Genomic DNA, 21,849 nt, shown 5'->3' on the forward strand with positions numbered 1-21,849 from the left:
AAATTCCTTTTGCGAAATGCGAATTGATCAAACTGCAGCCCTAAATAATATTCAATACATACGTAAAAGGTTGAGTTCGAATCTCGAAATTGTTGTTGGATGGTTTTAGAATTTTTTTATGAATACTTGGAAGTGTTCTAGAGCTCGAAAAGCAGTTCAGCAAATGCTTCAGGATGTCATGGTTCCATACGTTTGCATTCTGAAACCAACAATTTCTCTTTGCCTTTTGGGAAATGTTAGAGCCACTAATTTCTTCTTGTGTTGGATTATGTTGTTTCATGACTTCTTTAGTGAAGAATTTTGATAAATATATAAAATATTCCAGTCAGTGTTTAATTTTGACTGTCAAACTCCAGTGTTGGAAAAGCGATTCCAGCAAATGCCCACTTTGGGGTGCATGGCACAAGATGCCTCTTCGTGCACAGTACAGAAAAGAATGCTAGATATCAAAGGAGCGAAGCGTATATTAAAATCTGAGGGTTCCTCCAAGCTCGTGTCTTTTTGGACGGGATGGGGATGGGCAGAAGGTTAGATCTCATCGATGTCTTCCTGCGATGTACTCTGGAAATTTTCTCTACCATTCCTTTCTGAGCAGATTCTTGCGCTCCATGAAGCTTGCCAGATTCTTGCCTTCCCTCAGCCGATCGGCATGCGCAAAGCCAGAATAAATGCTCGCATTTGCTATAATCGTTCTATCGGACAGATTTGATCGGGCAGCACGGGGGATGCCTCCCGATAGGAGAATCCGTCCTTTGAAATATTGGAATGCGGCTCGGTATCAAATCCTCCTCCCGTCCCTTTGCCTTCCTAGCTCTTTGCCTCTTCCTTCCGGCCTCTTGTTCGTTTTAAACTTTGGTCCTATAGATCGTATAATGTTTTTTTCCAGGAAGAAAGGCGCGAAAAAGAAGAATAGTGGTGGCGGCAGTAAAAGCGATCCCGCCAAGAGCAGTGGTGGTGGCAATAAATGTGATCCCGCAAGCGGCAGTACCAGCAAGCCCGCAAAGAGCAGTGGTGGCGGCAGTAAGAGCGATCCCGCTAGCTGCAGTACCAGCAATCCCGGGAAGAGCAGTGGCGGAGGTACCAGCAATCCCGCTGCTAGTGGGAGTGTCAACAATCCCGCGGCTAGCCGCAGTAGCAACGCAGCACTCCTCCTGTACGATGATCCGTAAGTTCTTTGCCGTTCTTGACAATATCTTACTGGAACTGAATCTTTTCCTTCTTGCAGAGACCACAAGGAGCCGTTCCTAATTCCCATCCCCACACTCCCTGAAAAGACTCTATACCTTCGGATGTATGACAATGAAAACGATTCCTTCCAGCATCTAACATGGATTCCCTGACAGGAGAATCATCAACAAAGCCTTGTGTATGATCTTTACGATCGTCTCTCTGACGCCCCAGATAGACAAAGAGCTATTCAAGGACCTGGCCAAGCATTTCACTCGCAAGTTCAGGGCGGACAGGGAAAGCGTCACCAAGGAGGAGTACGTGATCTGGGCGTTCAACATGGGCCTGCCTTTCATGAAGAACAACAAGTCTCTGGCGGGGACCAACATCTACCTCAGGATTTGGATCCAACTAGGCTGGTACGTTGGTGTTCGCCGTTGGAGATCTGCGAGCTCGCTGTGGAGGAAGCACGGCGACGTTGACGCGAGATCTCCTTAAAATTTTGCAAAAACAGAGAATCTTGCAAGATTCCGCTTCAATCATTCAACGTCTAAGAATCTGGAAAGTGGTTTGAGTTTGTTTACTAGGTTTTTATGTGAATATAATTATTATTTAGTTGAAGAATAAATTTATATAAACTATAATAATTTTGAGTAATTGACCCTTTGTAACAAAACCCTTCACTGCTTTACAATTGTGAACGAGCAGTTCCCTGAGAAGAACAGGCATTCCTGTGATCAATTGCATAAACGGCATGGAGTGCTTGAAGGCCATTACCTTCTCAAACTCCAAAACAGCTGTTTTCTTCCGTGCCAGGCCAACAGCGTCCTCATAGTACGTGATGTAATTGATTCGGTATACAAGATCACCTCCATGGTTCAAGAGGCCCGCTGGCAGCGTGCACAGGTTTTGATTGCAGCGGGAAGTCCAAAGAATGTCTGAACCTTCGTGTGCAGTATAAATCACAGAAATAAAAGGGAATAAAACCAGCACATGATGTACTTCCTTGAGGGTTGGGATGACTCATCCTAAAGTAGTACATTCAAACTGTAATGTAGAATTAGTTCGGCACAGAAAAAGGAGAGAGCTTCTTGTTAATACTGATGCTTCACAACCTGTACATCTTAAAGAACCACCCCAACACTCTCGTATAGACATCCATAGGCAAGCTTGATTTCCACAAAGGCATCTACAGTGATTGGATTGTCCAAAGCCCAGACGATCAGCGCCTTCTTTCCAATGGCACCTTCGAACTAGGCTCTGGCAGCGAGAGATGATCTCCAACATCCTTTTGCAGCGGTGGATCTTTCGTGTAGAATGGCAAAAATCATGCCTGTGGCTCGTGCCTTGCCCCTGTCCATGGGGATTTAAAACTTAGATTTTTGTATTAAGATTGATCGTCGGTGCAACGTATTTAGAGCTTTCATCGATTCCAGCAAATGTCCCGCGCAAAGGGACTTTGATCATGGTTCCATAGTGTAGTGGGCGAGAGTTCGAAACTCGCTAGAGCCTCTTGTTTGAAGATCAAGAAAATTTTACCATGCACGAGATCGGACGGCCGTGAGCATCTGCCTCCTATTTAGGAGAAACGCGTTGCCTCACTCAACCAATGAACACTCAAGTTGTGTTGCTCACCGTTTGGACATCCACAAAGAAATTTCTGACAACCATGTCAACCAACCCTCCCTTGAACGACGGCTGTGGCAGGTTGGGAAACTTTGCAGATTGGGAAACTTGGGAAACTTTGCTCCTGATGATGATGATGATGTTCTGAAGACCGGGTTTATAACTTTTGTTTATAAAGCAGTGTCTTTGGATGACACACAGAAGCAGATCGTGGAACCGAGTCTGATGAAAAAGGTGGGAAAAACTTTGCAGGCAGTTTACTTTAGTGCATGTGCAGGTAATGTATTATTTCTTTACAGCTCAGAGAAGTATTTGGAAAGATAGAACTGAGACAAGCCAGATGCAAAACAAGCAAACATTTCCCAGTATTCTATCATTTGCCAGCTTCTCTGGGCTTCAAGTTGAGGAAGTGGGCAGCATTAATCCAGTTCAGGACTTCGAAGCTTTGTTGGCTCATGCTGCTCGCGCTGGGAAAGCAATGCAAGGTATGAAGAAGATCATCTTCTGGAGCATCGTAAAAGAAAATGCTTACAACAAGGCAATGTCATGTCTTCAGAAAGGTTATGTGATGCAAGAAGTGAGTGTTTTTCCAAGTTTTGGTTTTTGTTGCTTTTGAACTCCTCCTTTACATTTCTGCAACCACAGGAACCTGGAGAATTCAACGGTTTCTTCTCCCAACTATCAGAGAAGTGTCAAGGAAAGCGCCATGGGAAAGAATTCTAAGAGACCAACTTACATTCATCACAAAATAAGAAGCACATGACAGGTAAGTCTTTACTTTCATGACTTATAGTCATTTTTCTTTTTTGCATCAGTGATGTCATGCAGAAAGCGATAAAATGGATAAAGAAATGTAATTCAGCTGTAATTGTAATTTACTAACAAAAAATTTAGCTGTTCAACCATAAGATCTGGAATATAGCAAAAATAAGTTAATATTTATTTTAAAATTTACTATATTTAGATAAATTTAAAATAAATATGATCAAGAATACTTCTAATGGATGTTGTTTACTTCTCCTATAAGTGTTATTTAATGCTAACTAGCTAACTCAGAAAATATATCCCCTTCCACTAAAGCTACACTTTTATATAACATATTTGGTTTAAATATAGTAATAATTTCATTAACAAAATTTTCTATAAATACAAAATATTCAAACAAAGAATTGAATAGAAAGATATTGACATTTTAACTTTTGAAGCTATCAAGTTATTATATTAGAGCCATTGATTTATTGTTGTGATTATTTTGACACTAATTGTGTAATATAAATAATATATAAGATAGTCATAGAACAAAATTTCAAAGTGGCAGATATCTTGGTTAAATTAGTAAGAATGTTATTTAAAATATAGAAAAAATTAAAAATTATAATAAGTTATTATTTATTTTAAAATTTACTATATTTAGATAAACTTAAAATAAAAATTAATTCATCTTATGCACTTTTCTGTATATAAATTCATATATATTATATATAAATGAATTGTGGTCATTATTTTAAATGCATTTTATTTTATTTTATTTTTATATTTACAAGTTTTTAAGGATAATTAATTTATATAAGGTCCTTCATATATAGTAAAATCTAAATAAATATTAAATTATTTTAAATTTTAAATTTTGTTATATTCTAGACAATATTGTCTTGACTTTTTTCACATACATAATAATTTTGAAATATGATGGCTTAACTAGGATACCTATTACTTCAAAATTTTGTTCTATGGATTAATCAATAATCTTATATATTGTTAACATAGCAAAATTAGCATTAAAGTAACCACATAATAAATCAACATTTGGAATGAAAGGATTAACTTCATAAATAAAATGAATTATGGTCATCATTTTAAGTTTACTTTATTTCATTTATTTGTCATTTTCACAAGTTTTTTAAGGAGAATTAATTTAGATTGCAAATCACAATGGTACTTTGCCCAAGAATTGCTGCATCTTTCTGTCATAGGCATCTTGCAACTCCTGCAGGTAACTGCATAAGAAACACTTGTATGAACTATCTCACGAATTCTCTCTCCCTCACTGGGATAATGAGTCCATTGGAAAGTTCTTTAAGCCAATGTGCTTGTTCAGTGCTGCTTGATATCTATCGTAGGATTCCTTACCAAGCTTGTCTTCGCACTTCAGTCTACAGCTATAGAGGGACCCCATGTTCAAGAGAACTCTCCAGAACCTCAAACTTAACTTGTCCAGAATATCCAGGTGGGCTCGTTTCCACCAGAATGTCGAGATCATCAACCCTTTTCACCACAAAATATCGCACTGGACCTGCTGCTGCACTACTCGATTAGCATAAACAGCATGCAATATACTTAATTAACACATCGAGGTCTGTCATTTTCTTCGCCATAAGCTTTGACTGGAAGTATGTTCTTCAGCATGCGTCCGAACTTGAATGCCTTGGTGACCACCGTGCGGTTAAGTTTCGCTTATTGCCCAAGGTCCATCTTATTGTTAGATGGCATCCCTTCCTCCACCTGCATTGCACTTGTCAGGAAACACACAAAAAAAAACCAACAAACAGTATGTGACACTACCTCCATGAAAAGCCCTTGCTATTGATGAGACTCTTTTGTAGCTTGATTTGGTGGACACCTCAGGATCTTCTTTGCGGCTATGGTTAAACCCGCCTTGCCCAGTCCCTGGAAAAGAAAAGCATGATCTTCTAAAAAAATTCTGGCAGTACCTTCGCCTTTCGTGTTTTGCTAGGAGCAGGCCTAAGAGCAGGTGTTTGCTCTTCTGCCTAGTCAGGCGTTTCCTCAGTGTTCTGGAAACAATATTACTTAATTTCCTAGAAACGATTTCAATTTACCTCTTCAGAAAGTCTATCTATTTTATAAGCTTAGCTTCTACTTCACTGTCTTCCTCGTTGTCAGATATTTTCCTTTTCTTTGCTGAAGCAATCTTAACCATCTTAATAGTAATCTGAACAAGTTTCCTTTAAGCACGATTCAGGTTTTCTAGAAACCACATCAACTTAACGTTTTTGTTTTTGTTGGTATAAGATCATGTGATGACTCATATTTTCTAACGTTTTGATTATTCTTTGAGACGCAAGTTTCTTGTCAAGCTTTCCAGAAGGTATTTCGATTTCTCTGTTCCATTTGAGAGCAAAGATGCATCAAGCCAATGTTCTTCCCCATCCCGTCCACAAAGACACCAGCATATGCGCAATTTTTTCTGTACGGTGGCATCTTGTGTCATGCATCCGAAAGTGCCATTCTGTGGAATTGACCAAACTTTTTTTCCAGCTCTAGAATGCCCCAAATATTCAAAACTTCTTCATTAAAACCATCAATGCAGAGATTTTGAGAAAATGTGAGTCATCAAAAACCATGATCAAGGCTCTCCAGCATTTCCCAAAAGGCAAAGAGAATTTGTTGGTTCCAGCGAGTTTCGCACTTGCAACCTTTTGCGTGTAAAGCAGACGACTACAAAGTATTCCCGGGCATTTGCTCATCTCCAACCTGCTATAAACCATTAAACTGATTTTAAGGCTTCCAAAAGGTTCCATTGTCCGGTGATGAGGCGGTTGCAATGCTCCTCTTCAATGCTTAAATCTCAATTACTGTCTTTGGAGTTGCAAGTGAGTAGATTTTCTTGGTTTCAGCAGCCGCGAATTCCCTGCGCCCAGCGAGTTGCAACGTCGCCGCTGGGATGGTCCAGCATTCTCTGGAAGAGGTATCGACAGCTTCTTGGTCTCCATCCTGTGATAGTAACCCGAGACAGCTCACCACATCTCTCCATCAAAGATCTCCCTAGTGATCCTCCCTTGGCGGAGAGTTATGACGGATCGAAGACGTTTGATCGCAGAGATCTGTGCTCTCCGCAGTTTCGCAGAGCAGCCGCGAATGCGTCTCTTTCCTGCAAATCTTCGCTGGATGGAACGATGCAACCATCGCCATGGAGCTCTCAACAGAAAATACAACCTACGTCAAAAGCCCAGAAGCTTGCTTTGTCTTTCATATGGTCAGCTCAAACTCAATCAGCTGAGAGCAAAATGATCAGATGGAATTTTAATAGTGATGCTTGAGAAGGGTTGTCACAGCTTGCTTGTGCCTATGCATCCCAAGGAACCACCTTAACCCAAGCCACACTCTCGTATAGACATCCAGAGGCAAGCTCGATTTCCACGCAGGCATAGCCTTGTCCAAAGCCCAGATTACCAGCGCCTCCTTTCCAATCGCACTTTGATTGTCTCCAATCTGATCTTGGGCGTTTGGCTCCGGCAGTGAGAGATGATCTCCAACATCCTTTTGCAGCGACGGATCTTGCTCTCTTACCTCGTGTAGCATGGCGCAAATCATGCCTGTGGCTCGTGCAGTGCCCTTATCCATGGATGATTTGCCCCTAGAACCCTTAAAACTTAGATTTTTGTCTCAGGAACTATCGAGATTGATCGTCTCCGTTGTCCCGAGATGTTTGTGACGAAGCCCATACCTCGCGAGCACCTGATTATCACCGAAGTTTAGAGCTCTCTCCATTCCCACCCGGCATTTCTCTTCGGGGTACGCCGGATCCTTCCCGCAGGGCTTGCATCCCACAAAATGCGTCACAAAGGGCCAGCGCTCGTCTCCAGGCCCGGGCTGGTTCTTCTCCATGATCTCCTCGTATCGGTCCACCAGCGCCACCCAGTAGCCATGCAAGTAATACGAGTTCTCCAAGAACACGCGCTCTCCCCACATCTGCTGGTTATTCCGGAGCAGAAAGACGAGGGCGGACTGATCGTCGGCCTCAAAGACCGGACGATTCCGGAGATTCTGGGACAGAATTTCACCGGCCTTGATCCTGACCGTCCCTTTTGGCCCCATTGGCGCCCAGGCGTCCAGAAGGTCGAGCGACCACTGGCAATTCCGGATGAGAAAGCTGCCCGTGTTTAGACCCAGCCAGCTGCCCGTGACGTACACCTCGGAGGCCCATCCGTGCAGCACAAGATTGTGACCAGCGTACTTGGCCAGGGGTATCTGGAAGGCTATGTCTGTGACGACGGCATCGCTGTCGAGCCACCACAGCCATTCGATCTCCGGGCGCGCGAGCATCAGACGGCGGAGGAGCGGCAGCTTGGCCCAAAACCCCGTGAGCTGGTCGTCCATGGTGGCGGTGTTGTAAAACACCTCGATTTCGTGGAGCCGTGCGTAGTCCATCTTGTTCTTGAGCGATCGCAGCAGGAAATTGTCGCCGGTGGGGTTGTCGCAGGGATTGGGCTGCGATCCAGTGACCATGAGGAGCTTTGTGGGCCGCGATTGGATCGATTTGGACCTCTGCTCGTCCCAGTCGCTGATCTTTGGACCCAATCTGTAAGGATGCTGCTCGATCTTCGCCTCGATCGATTGGGAAGCTATTCTAGAGTGATCCACACCAGGGAGCGACGGAATGATCGATTGATCACCGCGAATTGCTCGACTAGAGTGATCCAAACCGCGGAGAACGCGCCTCTGGATTTCGTGGAAATCCTTCTGAGGCGTGCCGAATTCGCCCGCTCCGATCGATCCTCGCAGCATTAGGATCGTCAGGACCCCGCACACCACCGTGATCTTGAGTTTGTTGATCGCCTTCCTCGTCGCCGGGCTCCTCAAGCAAATCCTCTTGAAAAACAGGGGACTGGCGACTGAGCTCGCCATGATCTTCGCTGCGATGATCGTCAATGCCGGGGAAAATGGTGTTTAAATCGCACGAGCTCGTGCTGTAAAGTCCACGCGAGTGTGGATCCCCATCCATGGAGAAGAGGATGGACCACAGGGCAATTGAAAGCTTCTCCTGACCGATCGAGTGGGTTGTCTCGATTGATCACTCTCATAGTGACGACAACCTACAGTCTTTTCTTGACTCTTTTCCCCGTGTTCTCTTCTCCTCTCTGCGACCCAGTCCATAGTTCTCGAATCCCTGCCAGGAACGTCAAGCGTAGATCTCACGACAAAGGAAAGCTCCTACTCTTTGGAAGAAGAATCTCTGTAAATGACTCGTTTTCAAGGTCTTAGAAAAATCCGAGAAGACTGTGCTTCCATCAGTTCGACCACTGTTATTCCCAGGAATGGCATTAGTTACATACAAACCAATCCATATCACCTTCCCTCGAGGAGATCCTCGGACATGGTCGGCCCGCGCTGCGCGTCTTCGCCTTCGTCCAGCGCTGCCAAGCCTGAGAAGGGGCCCGAGGAGAAGAAGGACGACGTACCATCCGACTCAAACGTTGCCGACGTCTGCCGGGTGTTGTGGTTGTGCCAGCTCGTCGCAAACGTCCCGTCCGACATGCTCGGGGACACCGGGGTCTCCACCGTCATGTTTTCCCTCTCGCCGCTGTGCGTGTACTCGTTGCTGTGCTGCACCATCTTGAGAGACTGGACCACCTCGCCCATCGTTGGTCTCTGGTTCGTTTCCGGGGCGACGCAAGCAGCAGCTACCGCAGCAACTTGTGCGAAGTCCTCCCGCGGGTACTGGCCGTTTAGTCGGGGATCTGCGAGGTCGTAGATGTGATCGACATCCTTGAGCACAGGCCGTGCCTGAGAATGATCGTTAGCACTAAAAGTAAAAGCGAAAACCATGCACTTTCTCACCCAGGTGACTAGATTCTCTTGGCCGGTAGGCTGTGCCATGTCCACGGGCTTTCTCCCGGAGAGCAACTCAAGCAAGACTACGCCATAGCTGTAGACGTCGCTTTTCACAAGTAAGTGTCCAGTCATCGCGTACTCTGGAGCAACATATCTGTGCAAAGAAACATCAGTAGTAGCGAATACGAAAAAGAGATTCCTACCCGAAAGTTCCCATGACCCGGGTCGAGACGTAGCTTGTTTGTCCTTCCGGAGCCTGCTTGGCAAGACCAAAATCGGCAACTTTCGCTTGGAAGTTGTCTTCCAATAATATGTTTGAAGCCTTGAAATCCCTGTGAATAACGCAAGGTTGACAGTCTTCATGTAGATACGCCAGCCCTCTCGCTGCACCGATTGCGATTTTCATTCGTGTATCCCAGTCTAGTGGGTTGTTTGCACCAAGTCGTCCTGAGAGTAATGTTAGCACAATATAGATCTTGCAAGCACGAAATCCATACCGTGAAGCCACGACTCCAAACTTCCATTAGGAACAAGTTCGTAGCAGAGAAGATGCTGTGAGGAATCCCGGCTACTGAAAAACCCGACAAGTTTCACGAGATGTCTATGGTGTAATCTGCTTAGCATTTCCACCTCCACCAAAAACTCTTTATCGCCTTGATGACCACCACTGCTGAGCCTCTTGATCGCTACTGCCATTCCATCTTTCAAGTTCCCTCGGTACACACGTCCAAAGCCGCCTTCGCCTAACAAGTTAGCCGGATCAAAGCCATTCGTTGCTTCTTTGAGATCCTCGTAGGAAAATATTCGCGTGCTTGTTGGACGAGTTAACAAAGAGAGCATTTGAGGAGGGTCCGATGCTTTAGTAAAAGAGGACGTGTGACCTGCATGAAAGAAAATTAAAAATTGCAGAACTATTAGTTTAGAGAACCAACCTGACTTGGTCAAGCTTGCCTTCTCTTCAGATTCTTTGTTTCCAGGAGCCAGTTTACGAATGAATAGTATAGAAAGGCAGAGCAAAGCCACTATTGCAATACCAACTCCTAGTATAATTCCCAGCCGAACCTTCCCTTTGGGCCTTTCAGAAGCGGAGGATTGGTTGTTGGTGGGCGTCGATAGAGGCTGATTTCTTGATGGGGAAGGTGCAAAAACTGGTGAGGGCGATGGAGACACTGCACGTACAAAACAAATACACGGCGATAAGTTAATGCACAAAAGAGCACGTCAAGCTTACCAGGTTCCGGGCCAAAAAGGTTGAAACGAAGAAGCGTGTAGTTTCCCACAAGAGAAGAGTTGAAACGAACCTTGTGAGCATCCAAAGAAGCCTTGACGCTTGTAGCCTCTTGGGATGAGAAACTAACACCGACCAGGGGGCCTAGATAAATGGACATATTGAGCTCACTGGTAGTAATATAATAGAATGCTGTAATCACCACTTGCGGGTCTTGGAGCTTGAGCTGGGACGCGAGCTGGTGCTGGAAGGCGACGGTGGAGTTAATGAAGTTGGACGACACATTGTCGAGAAGTAGCCCGATCTCTATCGGATAGACACAGGAGCAAGTCTCGCCACCGGGTCTGTTCATCATATTGTCCACACAGCAGCCTGGATGACACTAAAAAGTGTCGGCAAAAAAGATGAGAAAAAGAAAGAAGAATGCATACCAGGAGAGGGCGACTTTCCGGGTGGAGCAGCCACGGTGGGTGACACAGACGGCGCGTTCGTTGAAAAGCCTGTGTCATTGACACCTTGGAGCAGCCACCTGCGCGTATGATCTAGAAGAAAACAGCAAGCGTGACACTTAGCCACTTCAAGCACAAAAAAAAAAAGCGACAAGGAAGAAATCACTCTACTTTACCTTGTCTAGGAACAGGAAAATCGTCCAGAGCCAATGCGAGAACTCCAATTAATCCCGCAAACACGACGACCACGATGATCTGCTCTGATCTCCGGCAATAGATCTTCATTTTCCTTTCCCCTGGTGGAAGAAGCCGGTTTCACGGCGAACAGAGAGGCCCCATCCCTCTGCCCGACCGAAACCCCTAGCAACTAGAGCAAGCTGGGCGCCGGGCGGGCGCCGCAGTCTGGGGAGATCGCTGGCATTCCTAAAGACGAGCCTAGATCGGCGGAGCTGCGGCACATACCTGTAGATCTAGCATGGAGCGCCCTAGCCGCAGCTACAAACCCTAAGAAAGCGCAAAAACCAACAATCCCAGCACGCAATCCTCTCTTTCTCTTCCCCCTGCGGCATATCCAAATACATATATACTTTTGTACGGATGCAGTACATGAGAAACCAAATTCTTAAGCATATTCTAATTAAAAGGTAATAAAATTCCAAATATTTAAAATGATGCATTTTGTTAAAATTATATTTGTGAGTGCATGGAATATGGAAAGAGAATACAGAAATGTGCATATCAATTAGCTCAAAAACCCTAGCTTATATACAAGAGCGAGTGGTCCGGATTGAAACCAATCCGACGGCTACCAAAATCCACTACGCTAATATTAGTATACGGCATCGTAGCCGTACACTTGGCCCTCACATCATCCCCTCCTCTCGGAATAATGGAAGGCCGTCAGGGTTCTCTTGTCGATGGGCCGGGATCTGGAGGAACGTCAGGAGGAGGCATCGGTGGATCTGTAGACAGTATTAACTGCTCCTGATCCCTTTGTATGAAGCGTTTTAACCGCTGCACATGCACAATCTTCGGAGGATCGGCCTGCTGAACGTCATGCCGAACCTCATAAACTTGTGGTCCAACTTGCCGCAACACCCGATACGGTCCTTTCCACTGCGCAAGGAGCCCCTTAGATAAACCACGTACCGTAAGATGGGGAAAACGGACTAACACCAAATCATCCATTTTGTACTCCGCAGGTGGACAATGATGGGAATTGTAGCGCCGTTGTTGTCCCACTTGTACGCGGCCTAAGTGTTCAGCAGACTCTGCTCGGACAAGTGGAAGAATGCTTGTCAAATATTGATCCCATGACCTAACATCAGGAGCTCGTGGCAATCGCGAAGGTAAACCCAGCTCTGTTGGTAATATTGGATCATGACCATATAGAAGTTTATATGGTGAAGCACCAACAGAACTCTGCACCCCTGTGACATAAGCATACCGAAGAGACGGCAAATAACCATCCCAATCCGAATGTTGAAAGTTCACATACTTCGCAATCATCCCTTTGAATGTCCGAACGAGCTGTTCCACCAGACCGTCTGATTGTGGATGATAAGCACTCGTAAAAGTGTGGCGTATCCCCAACCGAGATGTCAAAACATGAAATACCTCAGCCATAAATGCAGGACCATTATCCGAAAGAATCCGCTCTGGACAAGAATGCTGGAATACCACTCGATTGAGGAGGAAGTATCCAACAGCAGTTGCAGAGGCACTAGCAAGAGCACCAACTTCCACCCAACGAGTCAAGTAGTCAGAAGCAATAATAACATACTCATTGCTAGCAGTCGATCGCGGAAAAGGTCCCATAAGATCAAACGCCACCAACTCAAATGGACGAGAAACTGCAATTGACTCCAACCGTCCTTCCGCAGCACAAGGGGGAGTATTACGAGCTTGGCACCAAACGCAGCTACGCACATACCGGATAATATCACGTCGCATCTTTGGCCAATAGAAAAATCTGCGCAGCTTCTCGGTGACACGACGGTGTCCCATATGCCCACTTAGAATAGGAGAATCATGGTAGGCATGGAGAAACCGCGGAATAAACACCGAAGGCACCACCAGCCGTAAATGATCATCAGGATCCGTCCCCACAAAATAAAGAAGGTCATCTTCAAGGCGATATTGAGAATGTAAATGCCGAAAAGGCAAGTCATCAGCAAGTGATGCAGGATTCTCAAACCCATCTCGAAGCCTTCGAATCCACGACTCAATCTTTTGAGCCTCGCGAACCTCATCCAGAGAAGGTAGATCTTGCTCTACGCCCTGTGGACACTGAACGTCAAGGACAGCAACCGCCGACGGCACAGAATCCTCATCTAGAAAATCCACAGATGCTGGAACAACAGGTTCGTCAGAAACATGAGAAGTGAATGGAGAAGGAAGAGGAGCTCGAGAAAGGGCATCAGCATCAGCCATAGAACTCCCTGGGCGATGAACAACATTGAAATCATATATCTGAAGCTTCAAAGCCCATCGAGCCGTACGACCAACCAGGTTCTTCCGCTTCAATAATGAAGTAACAGCAGCATGGTCACCTTCAAGTAACGTCCGAGAACCATGTAAATATGCATGAAGTTTCTCGAAACCCCAGACTGCTGCTAAACACTCCTTCTCCGTCGTGGAGTAGTTCATCTCCGCTGGTTGTAATGTACGGCTTATATATGCAATGGGATGGCATTGACCAGGCACACTCGAGCTCTCTTGCATCAACACACCTCCAAGACCAATGTCAGAAGCATTCACGCGCAAAATAAAAGGTCGAGTGTAATCAGGATATGCCAAAACCGGAGGAGTCGTCAATAGCTCTTTGAGATTCACGAACGCCCGCTCACAATCGGGAGACCAGATGAAAGATGACGTTGATGACTTCAGCAACGCTCGCAATGGTGTAGTGAGATCGGAAAGATGATCCACAAAACGACCGAGATACTGCACCTTACCCAAAAAGCGTTGCACATCATTCACACACTTCGGAGTAGGGAACTTTAGAACAGCCACAAGTTTGTCAGGATCAACTTGCAAACCCTCACGAGAAATACGGTACCCAAGATAAGTTGTGTCCTTGGACCCAAACACGCACTTCGACCGCTTCAGCTTTAAACCAACATCGCGTAGCCGATCCAACACTTTACAAACATCACGAACATGCTCCTCCCACGTCCCCTCCGAGTGGATCAAGACATCATCAATGAAGTCAGCCGTCACCTCCGGCATATCGCAAAGAACCTCGTCCATCATCCGCTGAAAAGTTGCTGGAGCATTGTTCAAACCAAACGGCATCACCAAAAACTCGTACAAACCAAATGGTGTACGAAAAGCAGTCTTAGGAATATCTTCTTTAGCCAACGGTACTTGCCAATACCCAGAAGCAAGATCTAGCTTGGTGAACCAACGACTTCGCCCCAGACGATCCAAGAGATCAGCAGTGTGAGGAAGAAGGTACACGTCCGGGATCGTCACTTCATTTAACGGACGATAGTCGATGCAGAAACGAATACTCCCATCAGGCTTCGTCACAAGATGAGGTTCACATGCCCAAGGACTCCGCGACTTCCGAATAACACCCTTCTCCAACATCTCCTTGACGTTTGCACGTAAAATCTTGATCTCCTTGGGTGACCGACGACGAACAGGAACCTTGATTGGACGAGCATCCCTAGTTGGAATGGGATGACGTGTGGCAATCTTGGCCCCAGACGATAGGTCAAATTCAAAGAGATCAGAATACTCCTTCATGAGCTGGTCAACAGCTGCAACACAAAGATCATCAGAGGGATCGGAAAAGGGAAGAGTAGAACAAGATGGAAACACAAGAGGAAATAGTGGGGGAACAAAAGTAATGGAAGCAGAGGTAGAAGTAGAGGGACGAAGAGGTACGGAAGTGAGAGGAATGGATGAAACATAAGGAAGTATAAGACAAGGGGGAGAAGCCTCAAAGTCACACTTGGCATGATTGTGCTGCAACCAATCCATACCAAGAATGAGGTCAAAAGCTTGACTCGGCACCACCCGCAACGACTGCAACTCAAGCTCCAGATCGCCCACACGCACAACCAGGTCCGCCTCATCTCGTGCACATGCATGTGTACGGCCGTTGCCATAAAGAATGAAAACTGGATCCGCCGCACGATGCAAGTGTAGATGACAACGTGTGGCAACAGGTTGAGCAATAGAAAATAAACTCGAACCTGTATCAACCAACACGGAGAGAAGAATAGGAGACCTCTTGTTATAAAAACGAGCTTGGAAAGTAAACACTGGATGAACCGGTGCCGAGTGAACCCCTTGATGATACTCCCGAAAGAAAGATGGAGGGGTCACTAACTTATTCGCGCAAGGTCCCTCCATTACTCGTGCGACTCCTCGTTTCCCGAATGCACCTCGGTATCCAAACCTTCCACCGCAGCAGCACCAACGGGATGTTGCTGACGCCAAGGTCTCCACCCAGGAAATGGAGGTCGCCAATCCGGAAAGCGCCGACAACGCTGATAAGTATGACCAACTTCATCACATGCCCAGCAACGAAGGTCACGGCCACGACCACGTCCTCGCCCTTGTCCTTGGACTCGAGTAGCAGCAGCATCAACCTCCATGGGAACAGGACCATCACTCATAGGAAGTGGAGTTGAAGGACGTGTAGCAAGAAGTGGAAGAGGCGACGTCTCATAACGTTGTGCCAAGCGAAGAGCATCGTCAAGAGTGGCAGGAGCAAGTGCATGCACAAGTCCGACAAGATCTTGACGAAGTGCTGGCCACAGCATTCCTAGCTTGATCCGCTCCGACATATTTGGCTCCGCACGAAGCAAAAGACTTCGGAAACGAACACCAAATTGCATCACTGACTCAGATGGCCCTTGGCGAAGACGATGCAATTGTTGGAAGGCATCATCACAATCGTCGGCGTGTCCGAAGGCGCGTTTGAAGACGTCCGGAAGAACACTCCAATCGCCACGAGTAGCTGCGCTCAATCCATTGTACCACTGCAATGCCGTCCCCTGGAGACATGTGGGGAACTCACGCAAACGTCGAGCATCATCCCAAGAATGATATGTGGCAATCACCGTGAAGTGATCGAACCAATGGTACACATCATCCCCAGGATTCCCATGAAAGAACTCCGGCCGAACGCGAGGATTGGCACCAAAAGCAAGAGGAGTTGTACCATGTGCCGTGAATGCCGCCATCAACTGAGTTTGGTTGTTCAATTGCAAGCGCATAGCATCAAGCAATTGAACCAACTGTTGCTCTAGAGTCAAAGGAGGAGATTGCGGATCGGCCATGAAAATGAATGAAAAAGAAAGAGCAAAAGAAGAGAAATGACAAAAAGCTGGAAAGAAATGGTAGATCTAGACAATGCAAAAAGCTAGATCTAAACCAAAATCCTGAAAGGAAAGAACAAAAGAAAGGAAATGGAAAAAGCTAGATCTAGACAATGCAAAAGCTAAATTTAAACCGAAATCCCAAATCCAAGCACTCCCCAGGGACAATCAAAGGTGCCCCTCATCTCCACCAATGTGAGTGCATGGAATATGGAAAGGGAATATAGAAATGTGCATATCAATTAGCTCAAAAACCCTAGCTTATATACAGGAGCGAGTGGTCCGGATTGAAACCAATCCGACGGCTACCAAAATCCACTACGCTAATATTAGTATACGGCATCGTAGCCGTACACTTGGCCCTCACATATTGATATTAAAAAATAAAAATGTTACTTTATTAAAATTAATATAAAAATTACTCAAAGCAAAAAAACATGCAAATCAAAATTAAAAATTAAAGTAAGTTCATATTTATATTATTTTTACTTTATTTAGATAAAATTAAAATAAAAATTAATAATCTTTAAAAACTAGTTATGAGGTCAAGTGTACAACTATGATACTATATACTAATATTAGTATAGTGGGATTTTGGTAGCCGTCAGATTGATTTTAATCTGAACTACTCGGTTTTGTATATAAACTAGGGTTTTTAGGCTAATTGATATGCACATTTTCTGTAATTTTTTTTTTTTTCATATTCCATGTATTTACATAGAAGCAGCTTTGATTATCCTTAAAGAGTGTTGATATATAACTCCTTTTACTCTTGCTACCAATCCTCGCATCTAACTGGGGTTTTTTCGTGGGAATCTTGGGGATGATGTGTACTATTGGTTTGATCACTTCATGGTGATTGCCACATATCATTTTTGGGATGATGCTTAATGTTTGTTTGAATTTCCCATGTGTCTCAATGGGATGGCATTGTAGTGGTACAATGGTTTAAGTGCAACCATTCGTGAGGATTGGAGTATTCTCCCGAACATCTTCAAACTTATATTTGGATATATTGACAATTGTGATGATGCTTTTTAACAATTGCATTGTCTTTGTTAAGGGTCATTTGAGTTGGTAATGCAATTTAGCGTTTATTTTTTAAGCCTCTTGCTTCGTGTGAAGCCAAATATGTCGGAGTGAATTAAGTTGGGAATGTTATGGCCAACACTTCATCAAGACCTAATAAGACTTATATATACACTTACTCTAGCCATCCTTAACAATGCCCTTTGTTTGGCACAACGTTGTGAGATATCACTTCTTTCACTTTTCACTACACATCATTTAACTCCACTTTCTATGGGAGATAGTTCTGTTCTAATAAAGGTTGATATTGCTATTGCTCATATTTAAGGACTAGAATAAGAATATAGTTGTGGCCGTGATGTCTACTACTAGGCATATAATGAAGTTGGTCACATTTATAAGTGTTGTTGGCATTTTTCGAATTAATAACCTCCATTTCCTGAGGGGAGACTTTGGCGTCAACAACATTCTATTTGTGTTGTTGCAGTGAAAGGTTTAGACATCGAGATGCATCTAGGAAACAAGGAATTGCATGAGTAACAAAAAGACTTTGTGTGAATAAGTTAGTGACCCCTCCATCTTTCTGTCAAGAGTATCATCAAGGGGTTCACTTGGCATCAATTTATCCAATGTTTACTTTCCAAGCTTGTTTTTATAACAAGAGGTCTATTATTCTCTCTGTGTTGGTTAATACAAATTTAAGTTTATCTTTTATTGCTCAGCTTATTGCTATACATTGTTGTTTACATTTATGTTATGCGGTAGAGCTAATTTTTATTCTTTATGGCAACAGTTGTACACACACATATATATAGAATAAATACTTAGTTGTGCGTGTGGGCAATCTTGAGCTTAAGTTGTAATCATTGCAGGTGGTGATGAATCAAGTTTTTGACCTCATCTTTGGTATAAATTGGTTGTGGTACAATCATGCCAAATATGACTTTGAGGTTTCTCCCCCTTATCTCATATTTCTTTATATTTCTTCCATTCCTCTCACTTCTATACTTTTTCGTCCCTTTACTTTTACTTTTGCTTCCATCACTTTTGTTTCCCTATTGCTTCTTTCTATATTTTTGTTTTATTCCTCTCTTCCCTCTTTCAATCCCTCTGATGGTTTTTATATTGGAGCGGTTGACCAAGTTATGATAGAGTATGTTGATCTCTTTGAATTTGACCTGTCGTCTAGGGCTAAGATTACTACACATCATTTTATTTTAATTATAGATGCTCATCCAATCAAGGTTCTAATTCATCATCAATCACCCAAAGAACAAGATTTTACATTCAAATATCAAGCAGATATTGGAAAAGGGTGTTATTCAAAAGTTGGGCATGTGAACCTCTTCTTGTAATGAAACTTGATGGGAATATTCGTTTTTGCATCAATTATTGTTCATTAAACAAAGTGACGATCCCAGATATATACCTTCTTCCTCACACTATTGATCTATTAGATTATCTAGGGAGAAGTCATTGGTTCACCAAGTTAAATCTTGCTTTTGGGTACTAGCAAGTACTAATTGCCAAAGAAGATATTTCTAAGATTGTTTTTTTACACTATTTAGTTTGTATTAGTTCTTAATGATGTTGTTTAGTTTGAATAATGCTCTAGTAATTTTCTAGCGGATAATGGACGAAATGTTTTGGATATGCTAAAGGTGATTGTTGACTTCATCGATGATGTCTTGATCCACTCGAAAGGGACGTGGGAAGAACACATCTGTGATGTTCGCAAGGTGTTAGATTAACTACAAAAAGTTGATATAAAGATAAAGTAGTCGAAGTCTGTATTTGGGTCCAAGGATATGATTTATCTTGGATACCATATTTTTTCTAAAGGTTTGCAACTTGATTTTGAAAAATTTGTGGCTATTCTAAAGTACCTTACTCCAAATTGTATGAATGATGTGTAATACTTTTTAGGAAAGGTGCAATATCTCAATTATTTTGTTGATCATCTTTTTAATGATCCATAAGATGTTGGATCAGCTATGGAAAGTTGGTTTTAAGTTAAAGTGGTCGAAGTGTATGTTTGGGTCCCAAGGACACAACTTATCTTGGGTATCATATTTCTCGTAAGGGTTTGCAAGTTAATTCCTACAAATTTGTGGCTATTTTAAAGTTCTATATTCCAAAGTGTGTGAATAATGTACAACAATTTTTGTGCAAGGTGTAGTATTTTGATTGTTTTTGTTAATCATCTTTCTACGACATGATGTTATCTAATATATGCATATCTGCATTTGGTGCCAAGCTTGTAATACTCCTCTTCGTGCTACGAAAGAACGGAGTCAATTGTAATTTCCCATTTGTTTGAGTTGGTGGTTTTTGATTTGATGGGACTTTTTTTACGATCAACTACTAGCTATGACTATATCATTATTGTTTTTGACTTCTTAACTCACTGGGTGGAAGTCAATACTCTTGCTTACACATCTACAATTGTTGTTAAATACTTCTTTCTCAATCGAGTGGTGTTCCAGCATTCCTGTCTAGAGTTGATTCTTTTGGATAATAATTCCCCATTTATGGTTGAGGCATTTTACGTTTATCTCAGTTGGGGATATGCCACACTTTCACAAGTGCTTATCATCCATAGTCAGATGGTTTGGTAGAATAGCTCGTTTGGACCTTCAACAGGATGATTGTGAAGTATATGAACTTTCAACGTTTGGATTGAGATGGTTATTTGTTGTCTCTTCCATATACATATGTCACAGAAGTGTAGAGTTCTATTGGTGCTTCATCATATAAACTTCTATATAGTCATAATCCAATACTACCAACGGAGTTAGGTTTACCTTTGTGATTGCCGTGGGTTGCCAATGCTAAGTTGTGGGATCAATATTTAATAAGCATTCTTCCACTTGTCCGAGCAGAGTTTGTTAAACACCTGGGCTACATACAAGTGGGACAATAATAATACTACAACTCCCATCATTGTCCACCTCAGGAGTACAAAGTGGATGACTTGGTGTTAATCCATTTTCCCCATATTATAATACATAGTTTATCTAAGGGGCTCTTTGCTCAGTAGAAAGGACCGTATCGAGTGTTGTGGCAAGTTGGACTGCAAGTTTATGAGGTTTGGCATAGCATTCAACAGACTGATCCTCTAAAAATTTTGTATATGTAATGACTAAAATGCTTCATAGAAAGGGATCAGGAACAATTGGCACGATCTATAAATCCATTGATACCTCCTCCTGATGTTCCTCTAGATCCTAGTCCATCCACGAGAGAACTTTGATGATCTTCTATTATTCTGAGAGGAGGGGATGACGTGAGGTCCAAGTGTACAACTATGATGTTGTATACTAATATTAGCGTAGTGGGATTTTAGTAGCCGTTGAATTGGTTTCAATCTGAACCACTTGTTATTATATACTAATTGATATCCACATTTTCTATATTCTCTTTTTATATTCCATACACTCACATAGTGAATATAAAAAATAATCGAAATAAAATAAATTTAAAATAATGACTGAAAATATTTTTATTTAAATATATAAATGTATAGAATATGGTAGGAAATACAGAAATGTGCATATCAATTAGCCCAAAAACCCTAGCTTATACACAGGATGGAGTGGTCCAGATTAAAACTAATCCAACAGTTACCAAAATCCCATTATGCTAATATTAATATACCACATCATAGCTATACATTTAGACCTCACATCATCCCCTCCTCTTGGAATGATAGAAGATAATAAAGATTCATTTGTGGATGAGCTGGGATTTGGAGGAGCATTAGAAGATGGCATCAGTGGATTTGTAGTGGTGTCAATTGTTCTTCATTCTTTTGTATAAAGCGTTTCAACTATTGCACATGCATAATTTCCAAAGGATTGGCTTATTGGACATTATGCCAAACCTCATAAAGTTGTGATTCAACCTGTCATAACAACCAATACTAAGCAAGGAACCCCTTAGACAAACCACATACCGTAAGATTGGGAAAATAAATTAACACTAAGTCATCCAGTTTGTACTCCACAGGTGGATAATGATGGGAGTTGTAGCGCTGTTGTTGTCCCGCATGTTTAGCAAACTTTGTTTAGATAAGTGGAAAAATGTTCATCAAATACTAATCCTAAGACTTAACATCGGTAGTTTGTAGCAATCGCAAATGCAAACTCAATTTTGTTGGTAATATTGGATCATGACCATATAGGAGTTTATATAGTGAAGCACTAACAAAACTTTGCACCGTTTATATAGTGAAGCACCAACAAAACTTTGCACCCTATGACATATGCATACTGAAAAGATGGCATATAACCATCCCAATTTAAATGTTGAAAGTTCATATACTTCTCAATCATCCCTTTGAAGGTCCGAACAAGTCATTCCAACAAACCATTTGACTGTGGATGATAAACACTTATGAAAGTGTTGCATATCCCCACCTAAAATGTTAAAATACGAAATG

General features: G+C 43.0%; 2 protein-coding genes across 2 annotated transcripts; both read right to left on the reverse strand.

The window, feature by feature from the left end:
- Positions 1-6,808: 6,808 nt before the first annotated feature.
- Positions 6,809-8,593, reverse strand: LOC9629233 (probable xyloglucan 6-xylosyltransferase 1). The gene has a single exon (XM_002992527.2). It carries the CDS (start codon positions 8,437-8,439, stop codon positions 7,198-7,200), a length of 1,242 nt encoding a protein of 413 aa, XP_002992573.1. The 5' UTR covers positions 8,440-8,593; the 3' UTR covers positions 6,809-7,197.
- Positions 8,594-8,792: 199 nt separating this feature from the next.
- LOC9629459 (receptor-like cytoplasmic kinase 185) lies at positions 8,793-11,601 on the reverse strand. The gene is made up of 8 exons (XM_024666204.1): positions 11,220-11,601; positions 11,026-11,136; positions 10,598-10,966; positions 10,299-10,535; positions 9,864-10,247; positions 9,570-9,813; positions 9,373-9,520; positions 8,793-9,318 (listed from the first exon to the last, which is right to left on the reverse strand). Exons 1-8 carry the CDS (start codon positions 11,326-11,328, stop codon positions 8,881-8,883), a joined length of 2,040 nt encoding a protein of 679 aa, XP_024521972.1. The 5' UTR covers positions 11,329-11,601; the 3' UTR covers positions 8,793-8,880.
- Between the last annotated feature and the right edge of the window lie 10,248 nt (positions 11,602-21,849).

Source organism: Selaginella moellendorffii, unplaced genomic scaffold (genome assembly GCF_000143415.4).
Source record: "Selaginella moellendorffii unplaced genomic scaffold, v1.0 SELMOscaffold_137, whole genome shotgun sequence".
Taxonomy (NCBI): domain Eukaryota; kingdom Viridiplantae; phylum Streptophyta; class Lycopodiopsida; order Selaginellales; family Selaginellaceae; genus Selaginella; species Selaginella moellendorffii.